We start from the raw sequence: 12500 nt of genomic DNA, 5'->3' as shown, positions 1-12500 counted from the left end.
CACTCACAAACACAATAGATAAAACTTCCCTGTACAGTGACTTTCGATCAGTGCAAACAGTCATGAAAATAGATGTCAATACCATGAGAGCTTCATAATATTAATATTAATAAGAAATTAAGAAGATAAAAAGAATATTGAACACGAGGGAAAAAATAGGAAAATACGTTAAAAAAGAATACTGAGCACGAGGGAAAAAATAGGAAAATAAGTTAAAAAAGAATACTGAGCACGAGGGAAAAAATAGGAAAATAAGTAAGTGAAAAGGAATACTGAAATCGAGGGAAAAAACAGGAAAATAAGAGCGTGAAAAGAATACTGAACACGCGGGAAAAAAGTAGGAAAATAAGAAGGTAAAAAAGAATACCAAACACGAGGGAAAAAAAGGAAAATAAGAGGGTACAAAACAATACCGAACACGAGGGAAAAAATAGGAAAATAAGAAGGTCAAAGAATCCTGAACATGAGGGAAAAAATAGAAGAATAAGAACGTACAAAAGAATACTGAGGACGAGGGAAAAAAAATTGGAAAAATAGAAAAATAAGGAAAAAAATACTGAACGCGAGGAAAAAATGGGAAAATAAAACGGTAAAAAAATACTGGGGGGGGGGCGGGGGGTGAATGAGAAGGTGAATAGGAAAACCCCCAGAATGGAAATGCGAGTTGCGAAAAGTTGTCAGGAGGAAGATACGGAATCAAGCGGAAAACGCTGCCGCCTGGCATTCCAGAATTCCAGGACTCATCCAGTTCCCGTCAACCGCGTGACAGCCAACTCCAGGTGCAACTCTGCAAGTTGCAAACACTTTCCATTAGGTGTCACCCTTGATGCTCTTTATTTCTCTTCTTCTTCTTCTTCTTCTTCCATTTCTCCTTCTTCTTCTTTTCTTCCTGGTTGATGGACAGGTCATTCTCTCTCTCTCTCTCTCTCTTTTTCTCTGCTGGAAGGACTGTGTGTGTATGACAAGGCTGTTTAAAGTTCTCTCTCTCTCTCTCTCTCTCTTTCTCTCTCTCTCTCTCTCTCTCTCTCTCTCTGGGAGAGTGATTTTTAATGAATTGACAGTAATTACGACCCCCAAAAATTAAAGCAACCGGAGGTACATATAATAATAATAATAATAATAATAATAATAATAATAATAATAATAATAATAATAATAATAATAATGGCCTCCGTCGGCTTGTTCCATATGAATAAGGTTCATGTTGTAATTAATAATAATAATAATAATAATAATAATAATAATAATAATAATAATAATAATAATAATAATAATAAGGCCCTTGTAGGCTTGCTCCATATGAATTAGGTTCACAGTCTCAGGAAAAAAATCTGTGCAATAAAAATCCACAATTATATAGTAAACTATATTTTACATAGTAATGCAGTTTCCTACATAATTGTGGATTTTCATTACACAATAATAATAATAATAATAATAATAATAATAATAATAATAATAATAACAACATATCTCTTTCAGTTTACAGCGTCTAATTTCTCTCTGCAAGACTCCCGACACAACAGCATTTACGTCTGCATCCTAACTTGATAAACTTGTTTTTAAAAATGTAAGCTTCATAAAGTTGGACTCGGCTAAGTTAAAGGTGCAGCGTCATAAAGTTAAACAAGCCGGTTCATATTAACTTGCTACAAAAAAAAAAAAAAAAAAAAAATGCCAGAGCGAGAATTTTTTGACGTCCCCGTTTGAGTTTATTTTGCAACTCCTTGAGACTCTTGGCGGAACTCCGTTATATTGAATGCAAATTTTGCCGAGTTCGAGGAGGGCGATATTTGCGTATACATACATTATGCATGCATAAATGCATACATTATACATATATTAGAATTATACATACATTATTATTATTATTATTATTATTATTATTATTATTATTATTATTATTATTATTAAAGAGCTACAAATAGATTATGACAGTTTGAGAAAAGTTTGTTCCAGGGAAATGAAGTGCGACTCTCTCTCTCTCTCTCTCTCTCTCTCTCTCTCTCTCTCTCTCTCTCTCTCTCTCTTTTAAACGGATGCGCTGACAGCCTTGTCATATACACACACACAGTCATGGAGAGAGAGAGAGAGAGAGAGAGAGAGAGAGAGAGAGAGAGAGAGAGAGAGAGAGAGAGAGAGAGAGAGAGGTTTGTGATAATGTTCGTTATATCATTAATAAGTTTGTCATAAATGATAATTACATTACTAAACAATAAATGATAATTATATTACTAAACAATCTTGTCATACAAACACAGTCATGCCGTAGAGAGAGAGAGAGAGAGAGAGAGAGAGAGAGAGAGAGAGAGAGAGAGAGAGAGAGGAAAATAATGTTTGTGATAATGGTCTTTATATCATTAAAAAGCCTTGTCATATAAACTCAGAGTCACGCTAGAGAGAGAGAGAGAGAGAGAGAGAGAGAGAGAGAGAGAGAGAGAGAGAGAGAGAGAGAGAAAAAAATTATATCTTTTTTTTTTTGCAGATTTCATGAAAGTTTTATCGCATTATCGAGCAAATGGTCTAGTGGTTTGCCGCGTGACAAACTGAATAATAAACAAAAACAATTAGAACGACTGATTGGCGTCCATTAGTTAATTATCTGCCCGCTTGACTGATTGATTGATTGATTGATAGATTGAGTGCTCTTCCGGCAACGTGACTGAGTGACTGATTTAGCTGATTACATAAAACAGCGATGATCGGTTGGCGTGACAACTCATCTGATCAGCTGATAGGAAAGTCATCGTATCGTTTAAGCTAGTGGTTCTCCCCCTGGGGGGAGGGGGTTTCAGTAATTTCCAAGGGGGCGCGCGAGCCCTATGGAAAAATTTAAAATGATTTAATTATATTCGTTATTCTCTTAACAAGAGTCAGTGTCAAGTATCTCACTAATTCATTCCCAAAAGAATAAAAAAATATCTTCTCTTTCTCTTTTTTATTTTCCTTTAAATCTGGGGATTTTACTCATAGATGCAAGGGGGTGGGTGTGGGGGCGTGGGTGGGCGGACCAACTTACAGAGGGGGCGTGAATATAAAAAAAGGTTAAGACTCACTGGTTTAAGCGAATTGGAAATAGATAAATCATTGACATATATCACGATTTCAGTAAAGCATCAGTTTAGTATTAAAGCTTCCCTTCAACTGAATCACGATTATTAACTGAACTGAACTGAATACAGAGTTTGGGCCAAAGGCCAAGCGCTGGGACCTATGATGCTAGGGTCATTCAGCGTTGAAACGGAAATAAACAATAAGAAAGTTTGAAAGGTTTAATAAGAGGAAAACCTCAAAGCAGTTCCAATATGAATCAATTGTTAGGAGAGGGCTGAGGAGAGTAAGATGGAAGAAAGAAAATGAACGGAGGGACAGTAAAAGAAATGAAAGGGGTTGCAGCTAGGGGACTAAGGTAGGAACGCTGCAAAGAACCTTAACTGATGCATTTAGTGATGCAATCAGTCAAGGACAAAGATTTCATATTTAACTGATAGATTTATTGTTCATTTTTTTTTTAATTTTTTACCCGGAGATTATCTGGTGGGCTGAAAGTCAGTCCAGCAATTCATTTAAAAGAGTATTTGAATACACATGATAATTGCTGGATCTCTCTCTCTCTCTCTCTCTCTCTCTCTCTCTCTCTCTCTCTCTCTCTCTCTCTCTCTCTCTCTCGCATGACTTTGTATGTGTGTGAGTGTGCGTATGACAAACCTGTTTAATGATTATAATAATCACTGATCACAATCTTTATTCTCCTCTCTCTCTCTCTCTCTCTCTCTCTCTCTCTCTCTCTCTCTCTCTCTCTCTCTCTCTCTTTAAAGAGAGAGAGAGAGAGAGAGAGAGAGACAGAGAGAGACAGTCATGGAGAGAGAGAGAGAGCATGACTTTGTGATAATGTTTATATCAAATAAGCCTGTCATACACAAACATCACAATCATGCAGAGAGAGAGAGAGAGAGAGAAGAAAAGTCAAAATGATAATTATATTACTAAACAATCTTGTCTCAAACACAGTCTGCCGTAGAGAGAGAGAGAGACATGACTTTGTGTAATGGTCTTTATATCATTAAAAAGCCTTGTCATATAAATCTCTTTATCTTTTTTTTTTTTGCAGATGATTATCGTATTATCGAGCAAATGGTGTGGTTTGCAAAAACTGATTAATAAACAAAAACAATTAGAACGACTGATTGGCGTCCATTAGTTAATTATCTGCCCGCTTGACTGATTGATTGATTGATTGATAGATTGAGTGCTCTTCCGGCAACGTGACTGGATGACTTTTAGTGATTACATAAAACAGTGATCGGTTGGCGTGACAACTCATCTGTCAGTGATAGTCATCGTATCAAATCTGTTGAATGATTACAATGATCATTGATCAAAAAATTTAAAATTATTTAATTATATTCTCTATTCTCTTAACAAGAGTCGCTCTCTCAAGTCTCTCACTAATTCATTCCCAAAAGAATAAAAAAATATCTTCTCTTTCTCTTTTTATTTCATTTAAATCAGAATTAGATGCAATGGGTGTGGGGCCAAGACCAACTCAGAGGGGGCGTGAATATAAAAAGGTTAAGACTCACTGGTTTAAGCAGAAATAGATAAAACCATATATCACGATTTCAGTAAAGCATCAGTTTAGTATTAAAGCTCTCCTTCAACTGAATCACAATTATTAACTGAACTGAACTGAATACAGAGTTTGGGCTCTCTCTCTGGGACCTATGATGCTAGGGTCATTCAGCGTTGAAACTCTTTAATAAGAGGAAAACCTCAAAGCAGTTCAAATATGAGTCAATTGTTAGAGAGGGCTGAAGATTCAGATGGAAGAAAGAAAATGAACGGAGGGACAGTAAAAGAAATGAAATTGCAGACTAAGGTAAAACCAAAGAACCAACTTGCATTTAACTGACGCAATCAGTCAAGGACAGAGATTTCATATTTAATTGAAAGATTTATTCTTCATGTCAGACTGATTTTTTTTTTCATAATTTACCGGGAGATTATCTGGTGGGCTGAAAGTCAGTCCAGCAATTCATTTAAAAGAGTATTTGAATGCATATGAATTAGTCAATCCCAAGATTCATTCTCTCATTGCAGACTGAAAAACCAACCATTTCATTAAATCTGTTTAATCTCTTATAATGATCACTGATCACTCTTCTCCTCTCTCTCTCTCTCTCTCTCTCTCTCTCTCTCTCTCTCTCATGACTTTACCTGTCATCAAATCTGTATCACAACGATCATTGAAATCAATCCTTTCTTCCTTTTTCTCTCTGCATTTATGAATGACTCTGCATGACTTTGTGTGTGTGTGTGTGTGTGTGTATGACAAATCTCTTTAATGATTATAATGAGCATTGATCAAAACTTAATTTTAATTTTAATCTTTTTCTCTGTCATGACTTTGAGTGTGTGTGGACTATAGACAAATCTGTTAAATGATTACAATGATTTGATCAAAAACTCAGGCATTCCATCTCTTATTTCTCAGACAATGAGTCAATCCCAAGATCATTACATTGCAGACTAAAAACCAACCATTTCATTAACTTTCATCCGTATTTCAATCTTTCTTCCCTTTTGGTGCATTTAAATGCATTGTGTGTATATTTGCATATACATTGTCTTATTTAATTTTAATCTTTTTTTCTGTCATTCCAGCGTCGTGGGACTATAGAGGGGGATAATTACCGGGAATTTAATCAGGCATTCCATCGTTATTTTTCAGGAATGAGGCGTCATTACCTTCCTACACTGTCGGTATTTCTGTATGACTGCTAACTCTAACATGTGTATATATATATATATATATATACATATATACAAACACATATATAAATATGTATATATATATACATATATATATATTATATATCTCTATAATTATATATACATAAAATATATTATACATATACATATACTGTATATATATATATATATACACATTACTTAAAAAAATTAAGAAATTTCCTTTAATAGGATAAAAAAACCCAAACGGCAAAATAGAGAGAGAGAGAGAGAGAGAGAGAGAGAGAGAGAGAGAGAGAGAGAGAGAGAGAGAGAGAGGGATGGGGGGAGGGGGTTTAAACCCGAAAAAGAAACCCAATTCAGGGGGGAATCTTTTTGGCCATTAAGTAGCCGCAAAAATACAATTAGAGACTGCATTAGGCCATTAACATTTTGGGGTCTTCTAATTATGCAAACAGGAAATCTCATTAGTCTGTGGGAAATCATAGGAGAGGTTTTACGGGCCTGGGGGGGGAGGTGGGGAGGGTGGGAGGAGAGAGAGAGAGAGAGAGAGAGAGAGAGAGAGAGAGAGAGAGAGAGAGAGAAAAGGGCACTTTTGACTTTGTTCCTTCGTGATTGCTTTGGTTAATACGATACACACATCTATCTATCTATCTATCTATCTATCTATCTATCTATCTATCTATATATATATATATATATATATATATATATATATATATATATATAATATCCTCCTATTCCTATTAGGATGAGGTTGCAGGCCCACACCCTTCTTCCATTCAGGTTGAGATCCACTGCACTGACTAACTACCAAGTACCTCATCCACCCCTTAGGTCAATATAGGCCACAATGGCTATTTCAAAGAATTAACATCCCCAACCCCCTCCCGTGGGATTAATCTCGTGAATACACGCGTGGAAAGGATGAATGACAGACGTGGAATAGAGAGTAAAACGGAGGAATAGAAGAGGAATAGAAGAGAAGATTGGGAAATGGAGAGAAAGGGGAGACCAATTTAAAACTATATATACGAGCTTTATATAGATTGAAAAGAGAGAGAGAGAGAGAGAGAGAGAGAGAGAGAGAGAGAGAGAGAGAGATGCTTCCTCAATTTGGAGAATCATTTAAAAAACCTTTACATTATTTTCTTTTTCAAATACCTGATGCCACAATCTTCTGATTTATAATTGTAAATTGAAAGGATATATTATCAAATGATGAATTCACAAAACTAAAAATATATATAATGCAGGTTTAAAAAATTCTCTTGTCAATGAAGCAGCCTTGAACATTCGCGTATATTAATATCTGAATATTTTTATCTCTGAATTTTAATGTTGTCTTACAATGGAGAAACCTTTTCAAAAAATTATACTTATAGAAAGTGGGGACATTATAGACACGTTCATTATATTTCTGGCAAATTTTGACAAAAATACTTTCAGAAAATGGGCCCATTGTAGACGTTTTCAGTAATATATTGCTGACAAAATTTTGGCAAAAATACTCTTTCAGAAATGGGACCATTATAAACACGTTCATTATACTGTCGGCAAATTTATCAAATTAACCATCATCATTTCCAGCGGTCCCATTATACACACGTTCATTATACTGTTGACAAATTTTGGAAAATCTGTAAAAAAAATTATACTGTCGGCAAAATTGATCAAATTTATCATCATTATTTCCGGCGCTGTTTTGATTAAGAGACTGTGACAAATTTATCAAGTTTATCAAATCTATCGCCATCATTTCCAACGCTGTTTTGATGAAAGGACTGTAACAAAATTTATAAAATTTGTTAAATATATCATCATTTCCGTTGCTGTTTTGATCAAGGGACTATGGCAAATTTATCAAACCTATCATCATCATTTCCGGCGCTGTTTTGATTAAGGGACAGTGCAAAATTCAATAAATTGTGTAGTCCCTTAATGAAGATGATATATTTGATAAATCTCATAAATTCTCAAGTCTATCATCACCATTTCAGGCGCTGTTTTGATGAAGAGACTGTCCAAATTTGATAAACTTTGTATTCCTTAATGAAGACGATAGATTTGATAAATCTGATAAATTATCAAATCCATGAACATCATTTCCGTCGCTGTTTTGATTAAGGGACTGCATATAATTTATCAAATTTATCAAACCTATCATCATCAATTCCGACGCTGTTTCGATTAAGTTTTGATTAATGAAGGGACTGTGGCAAACTGACCAAATCTATCAAACCTATCATCATAATTTCCGGCGCAAATTTATCATATTTATCAAATCTATCATCATCACAAACCAGCAATCCAACAAAGCCACTCGGGGGTCAATTACATCTCATGGTTTGAAACATAAAGCCATCTCAGGAGCTCCGTAATTACTTTTCGTTTTTCCCGGCGGCCGGAGAGGGAAAGTTGGGGAATTAACTATCATTTCAGGGAAAACAGAAGCGGACGCCGTAATTACCCGGTGTTTTACGACTGAAGTTGATATTATAATGCCGCCATTGTGAAATGATGTTGCAAAGCGCAGAGACGAATGCCAAAGACTGATTTCCGAGAATGCAAAATTGCGCGATTTGCATCGCATGCTGAACTGAATTGAATTGAATGCAGAATTTCTGATTGAACTGAATCGAAAATAGAATTTCTGACTGAATTGAATCGAGTATAGAATTCCTGATTGAACTGAATCAAATATAGAATTTCTAACTGAATTGAATCAAATATAGAATTTCTGACTGAATTGAATCAAATATAGAATTTCTAACTGAATTGAATCAAATATAGAATTTCTGGCTGAATTGAATCGAATACAGAATTCCTGATTGAAATGAATCGAATATAGAATTTTTGACTGAACTGAAACGAATATAGAATTTCTGATTGAATTGAATCGAATATAGAATTTCTGATTGAATTGAATCGAATATAGAATTTCTGACTGAACTGAATCGAATATAGAATTTCTGATTGAATTAAATCGTATATAGAATTTCTGATTGAACTGAATCGAATATAGAATTTCTGACTGAACTGAATCGAATATAGAATTTCTGACTGAATTGAATCGAATATAGAATTTCTGATTGACTTGAATCGAATATAGAATTTCTGACTGAATTAATCGAATCGAATACAAAAAATATAGTTTCGATTGAAGAATCGTCTAAAATTTCTGATTGAACTGGAAAAAATGCGGACAGAAAAATCGAATACAGAAAAAAAAAAAGTGCGGACAGAAAAAAAGTGCGGACAGAAAGAATGCGGATGGATAGACAAAGCCGGCACAATAGTTTTCTTCTACAGAAAACTGAAAAATAGGTCAGTTTCAATAGCCACTGTTACGTGCGAGATTCATATTTATATATAATTAATTTATGTCTATTCACAGATTACTGATCTATCTTTTAATAATAATAATAATAATAATAATAATAATAATAATAATAATAATAATAATAATAATAATAATAATAATAACTGCTGTCCTAGATTACAAATCCACAATTACATCAATAAACTTAATTAATCTGTAAAAAACAACATATCAAGTTAATGATATCATTATAGATTTTTAGTTTTTACAACAATTTAATCACGACAAAGTGAATTTCTCAGCAATAATAATAATAATAATAATAATAATAATAATAATAATAATAATAATAATAATAATAATAAATCTCCCAAACCTTTCTTGCCTTTCTGTCTCTCTCTCCTCTCTCTCTCTCTCTATTAACAATTTCATTTCCCTAGATTTACCCATCATTTCTCTTTCTCTCTCTCTCTCTCTCTCTCTCTCTCTCTCTCTCTCTCTCTCTCTCTCTCTCTCTCTCTCTCTACTCAGTGGTCGTAAGAGGAACTTAAATTCTGTTATTCTTGAAATTTCTCTCTCTCTCTCTCTCACTCTCTGTCTCTCTCTCTCTCTCTCTCTCTCTCTCTCTCTCGTTAGCGGTCGTAATATTAACATGAATTCTCTTACTCTTTCTCTCTCTCTCTCTCTCTCTCATTAGTGGTCGTTATATTAACTTGAATTCTCTTACTCTTTCAACTCTCTCTCTCTCTCTCTCTCTCTCTCTCTCTCTCTCTCTCTCTCTCTCTCTCTCGTTAGCGATCGTAATAGCAACTTAAATTCTGTTACTCTTAAAATTCTCTCTCTCTCTCGTTAGTGGTCGTAATATTAATTTGAATTCTCTTACTCTTTCAACTCTCTCTCTCTCCCTCTCTCTCTCTCTCTCTCTCTCTTTCTCTTTCGTTTGCTATCGTAATATTAACTTTAACTCTCTTACTCTTCAAATTCTCTCTCTCTCTCTCTCTTTCTCTCTCTCTCTCTCTCTCTCTCTCTCTCCTCCTCTCCCTCCTCCTCCTCCTCCTCCTCCTCCTCCTCGCATTACTGCCACAACCCCTCCGAGGCAATCACGCCAACGAAAGAAATAATTCCAGCAGCAACTGAGAAGATAATAACAGAATCAGTGACAGCTCTCCTCTTAACAAAGGCCAGGAGGCAATCCCTATGATTCCTTCGTCCCCAACGCAAGGGCAATCACACGGCGAAATGGTCAAAAGAACTTGCCACTCTAAGAACTTTTGGCAATGGCTTTATCGTAAAAAGAAAGAAAGAAAAAAAAAAATTTTTTTTTTTTTTTTTGGGGTCAAAAGAGATTTATTGAGGGGAGAATTCCCACCTCGGGATTTCGTCACGTGGAAGAATTTCAGGTTTTGGTTTTTTCCTCGTTATGAAAACTAACTAGTAAGAAATGCACTTCGGCGCAATCGAGTTTTCCGTACAGCGTATAATCAACGCCACCGAGAATATGTCCATCTTTCGTTGGTCTCGGTATGATGCTGTGTGAGCAGCGGCCCGCGAGACTTTAATCACGGGACGGTGGTGGCCTGTCTTATATCGTTGCCAGACGCACGATTATGGCTAACTTTAACCTTAAATAAAAAAAAAGCTACTGAGGCTACACGGCTGCAATTTGGTATGTTTGATGATTGGAAGATGGATGATCAACATACCAATTTGCAGCCCTCTAGCCTCAGTAGTTTTCAAGATCTGAGGGCGGACAGAAAAAGAGCGGACGGACAGACAAAGCCGGCGCAACTGTTTTTATATTCAGGATGAAGACAGATGAACTGATGATTTGTGAATATTCTGTCGGTATGATAAACACTCCTGAAAGTTAACTGAATTTATTATATTTAATGAAAACACATAGACAATAACAGCAATAAATAATCGCACCTGCGCTTACCTAATCACATCCTGGGGAAATATTCAGAATGTTCTAAAATATACTTCTTTGAAGTTACCGGAAAGAAGAAGAATGTTTAAAACAAAAAAATTAAAAGTTACCTTAGGAATCTGTTGCGACAGTCTATGGGCAACAACAAGATCCAAAAAATTCAAAAGGAACAAGTGAATATATTAATTTGAGAATCCCCAAGACCTCAGGAACCTGGTGTTATGGGCCATGGGTTTCAATAAGGCATGTGAAAATCCCCCCAAAAAATAAACAAAAAAAAAAAAAAAGGAACCAGTGAAAGCCTGTAAGAATCCCCCAAGACCTCAGGAACCTGTTGTGACGGGCCATGGGTATCAATAGGGCATGTGAGAATCCCAAAAATACTCAACTAAAATAAAAAAAAACTCACACCAGTTATATACTCACAATTGACTGACAGGTTCAGAGGACTGCTGTGGGCGTCGCCCTCGACGTTGGAGGCCGAGCAGACGTAAGGCCCCGCCTGATGGCGAGTGACAGCTCGAAGGGCGAGGCTGTTCCCGCTCAGGAGGACCGCGTTGTCCGGCCCGTGGTAGATGGGGACTCCCTGGAAGGAGAGAAGGAGCCGAATTTGTAATTTTTCCTTTGATGAATTTTAAGTTATTACTTGTAGTGAAGTTGATATTATTATTATTATTATTATTATTATTATTATTATTATTATTATTATTATTATAGAATGTATGTATGTGTGTATGTATGTACGTGTGTGTGTGTGTGTGTGTAGTTCTGTATGTAAATAAAAAGTAAATACATAAGTCCCGTGAATAACTTTAAGATGCAATACGATGACACAACAGTCAGCCAAAAACAATCCCTTTTCTTTTGTCGAAAGGAAGAGGCAAATATACAGAGAAGAATATACCCACTCGGCAAAAAATAAAATCCTGGGAAAAAAGATAAAAAGAAGAAGGAAAGAGAAGAAAGGAAAAAGAGGAAAAGAAAAATGAAAAAGAAGAAAGGAAAAAGAAAGCAAAAAGAAGAAAGGAAAAAGAAGAAAGCAAAATAAGAAAGGAAAAAGAAGAAAGCAAAATAAGAAAGGAAAGAGAAAAAAGATGAAAGCAAAAAAGGAAGGATAAAGAAGAAAGCAAAAAGAAAGGAAAAGGAGAACAAAAGATGAATGGAAAAAGAATAAAGCAAAAAGCAAAAAGAAGAAAGGAAAAAAGGAAAAAGAAGAAAGCAAAAGGGAGGAAAAAGAAAAAAGAAAAAGAAGAAAAGAAAAAGAAGAAAGGAAAAGAAAAAGAGGAAAAGCAAAAAAGAAAAAAGAAGAAAAAAAGAAAAAGCAAAAGAAAAGAAAAGAAGAAAGCAAAATGAAGAAAGAAAGCAAAAAAAAAAATATGAAAAAGAAGAAATCAAAAAGAAGAAAGCAAAAAGAAGAAAAGAAAATATCTGATCCAGTTCCAGAACCGTAAGAATTACAAGAGAGGAAAGAAATGGAGAGCGCAATATTTTGTCAAG

At 35.1% G+C, this 12500-nt stretch overlaps 1 protein-coding gene across 1 annotated transcript in view; it reads right to left on the bottom strand.

Annotated features, from left to right (window-relative positions):
* The window catches only part of LOC136831164 (nephrin-like), a 337951-nt gene that overhangs the window by 88807 nt on the left and 236644 nt on the right, over positions 1–12500 (bottom strand). Inside the window, exon 9 of the mRNA XM_067091120.1 lies at positions 11430–11589. Coding sequence (XP_066947221.1) covers positions 11430–11589 — 160 coding nt within the window. The remainder of the gene's footprint in view (positions 1–11429; positions 11590–12500) is intronic.

The sequence above is a fragment of the Macrobrachium rosenbergii genome, chromosome 48, assembly GCF_040412425.1.
Source record: "Macrobrachium rosenbergii isolate ZJJX-2024 chromosome 48, ASM4041242v1, whole genome shotgun sequence".
NCBI classification, from domain to species: Eukaryota; Metazoa; Arthropoda; class Malacostraca; order Decapoda; family Palaemonidae; genus Macrobrachium; species Macrobrachium rosenbergii.
Note: the sequence above shows the minus strand (reverse complement) of the source record. Positions and strands in the feature narration are given on the sequence as shown.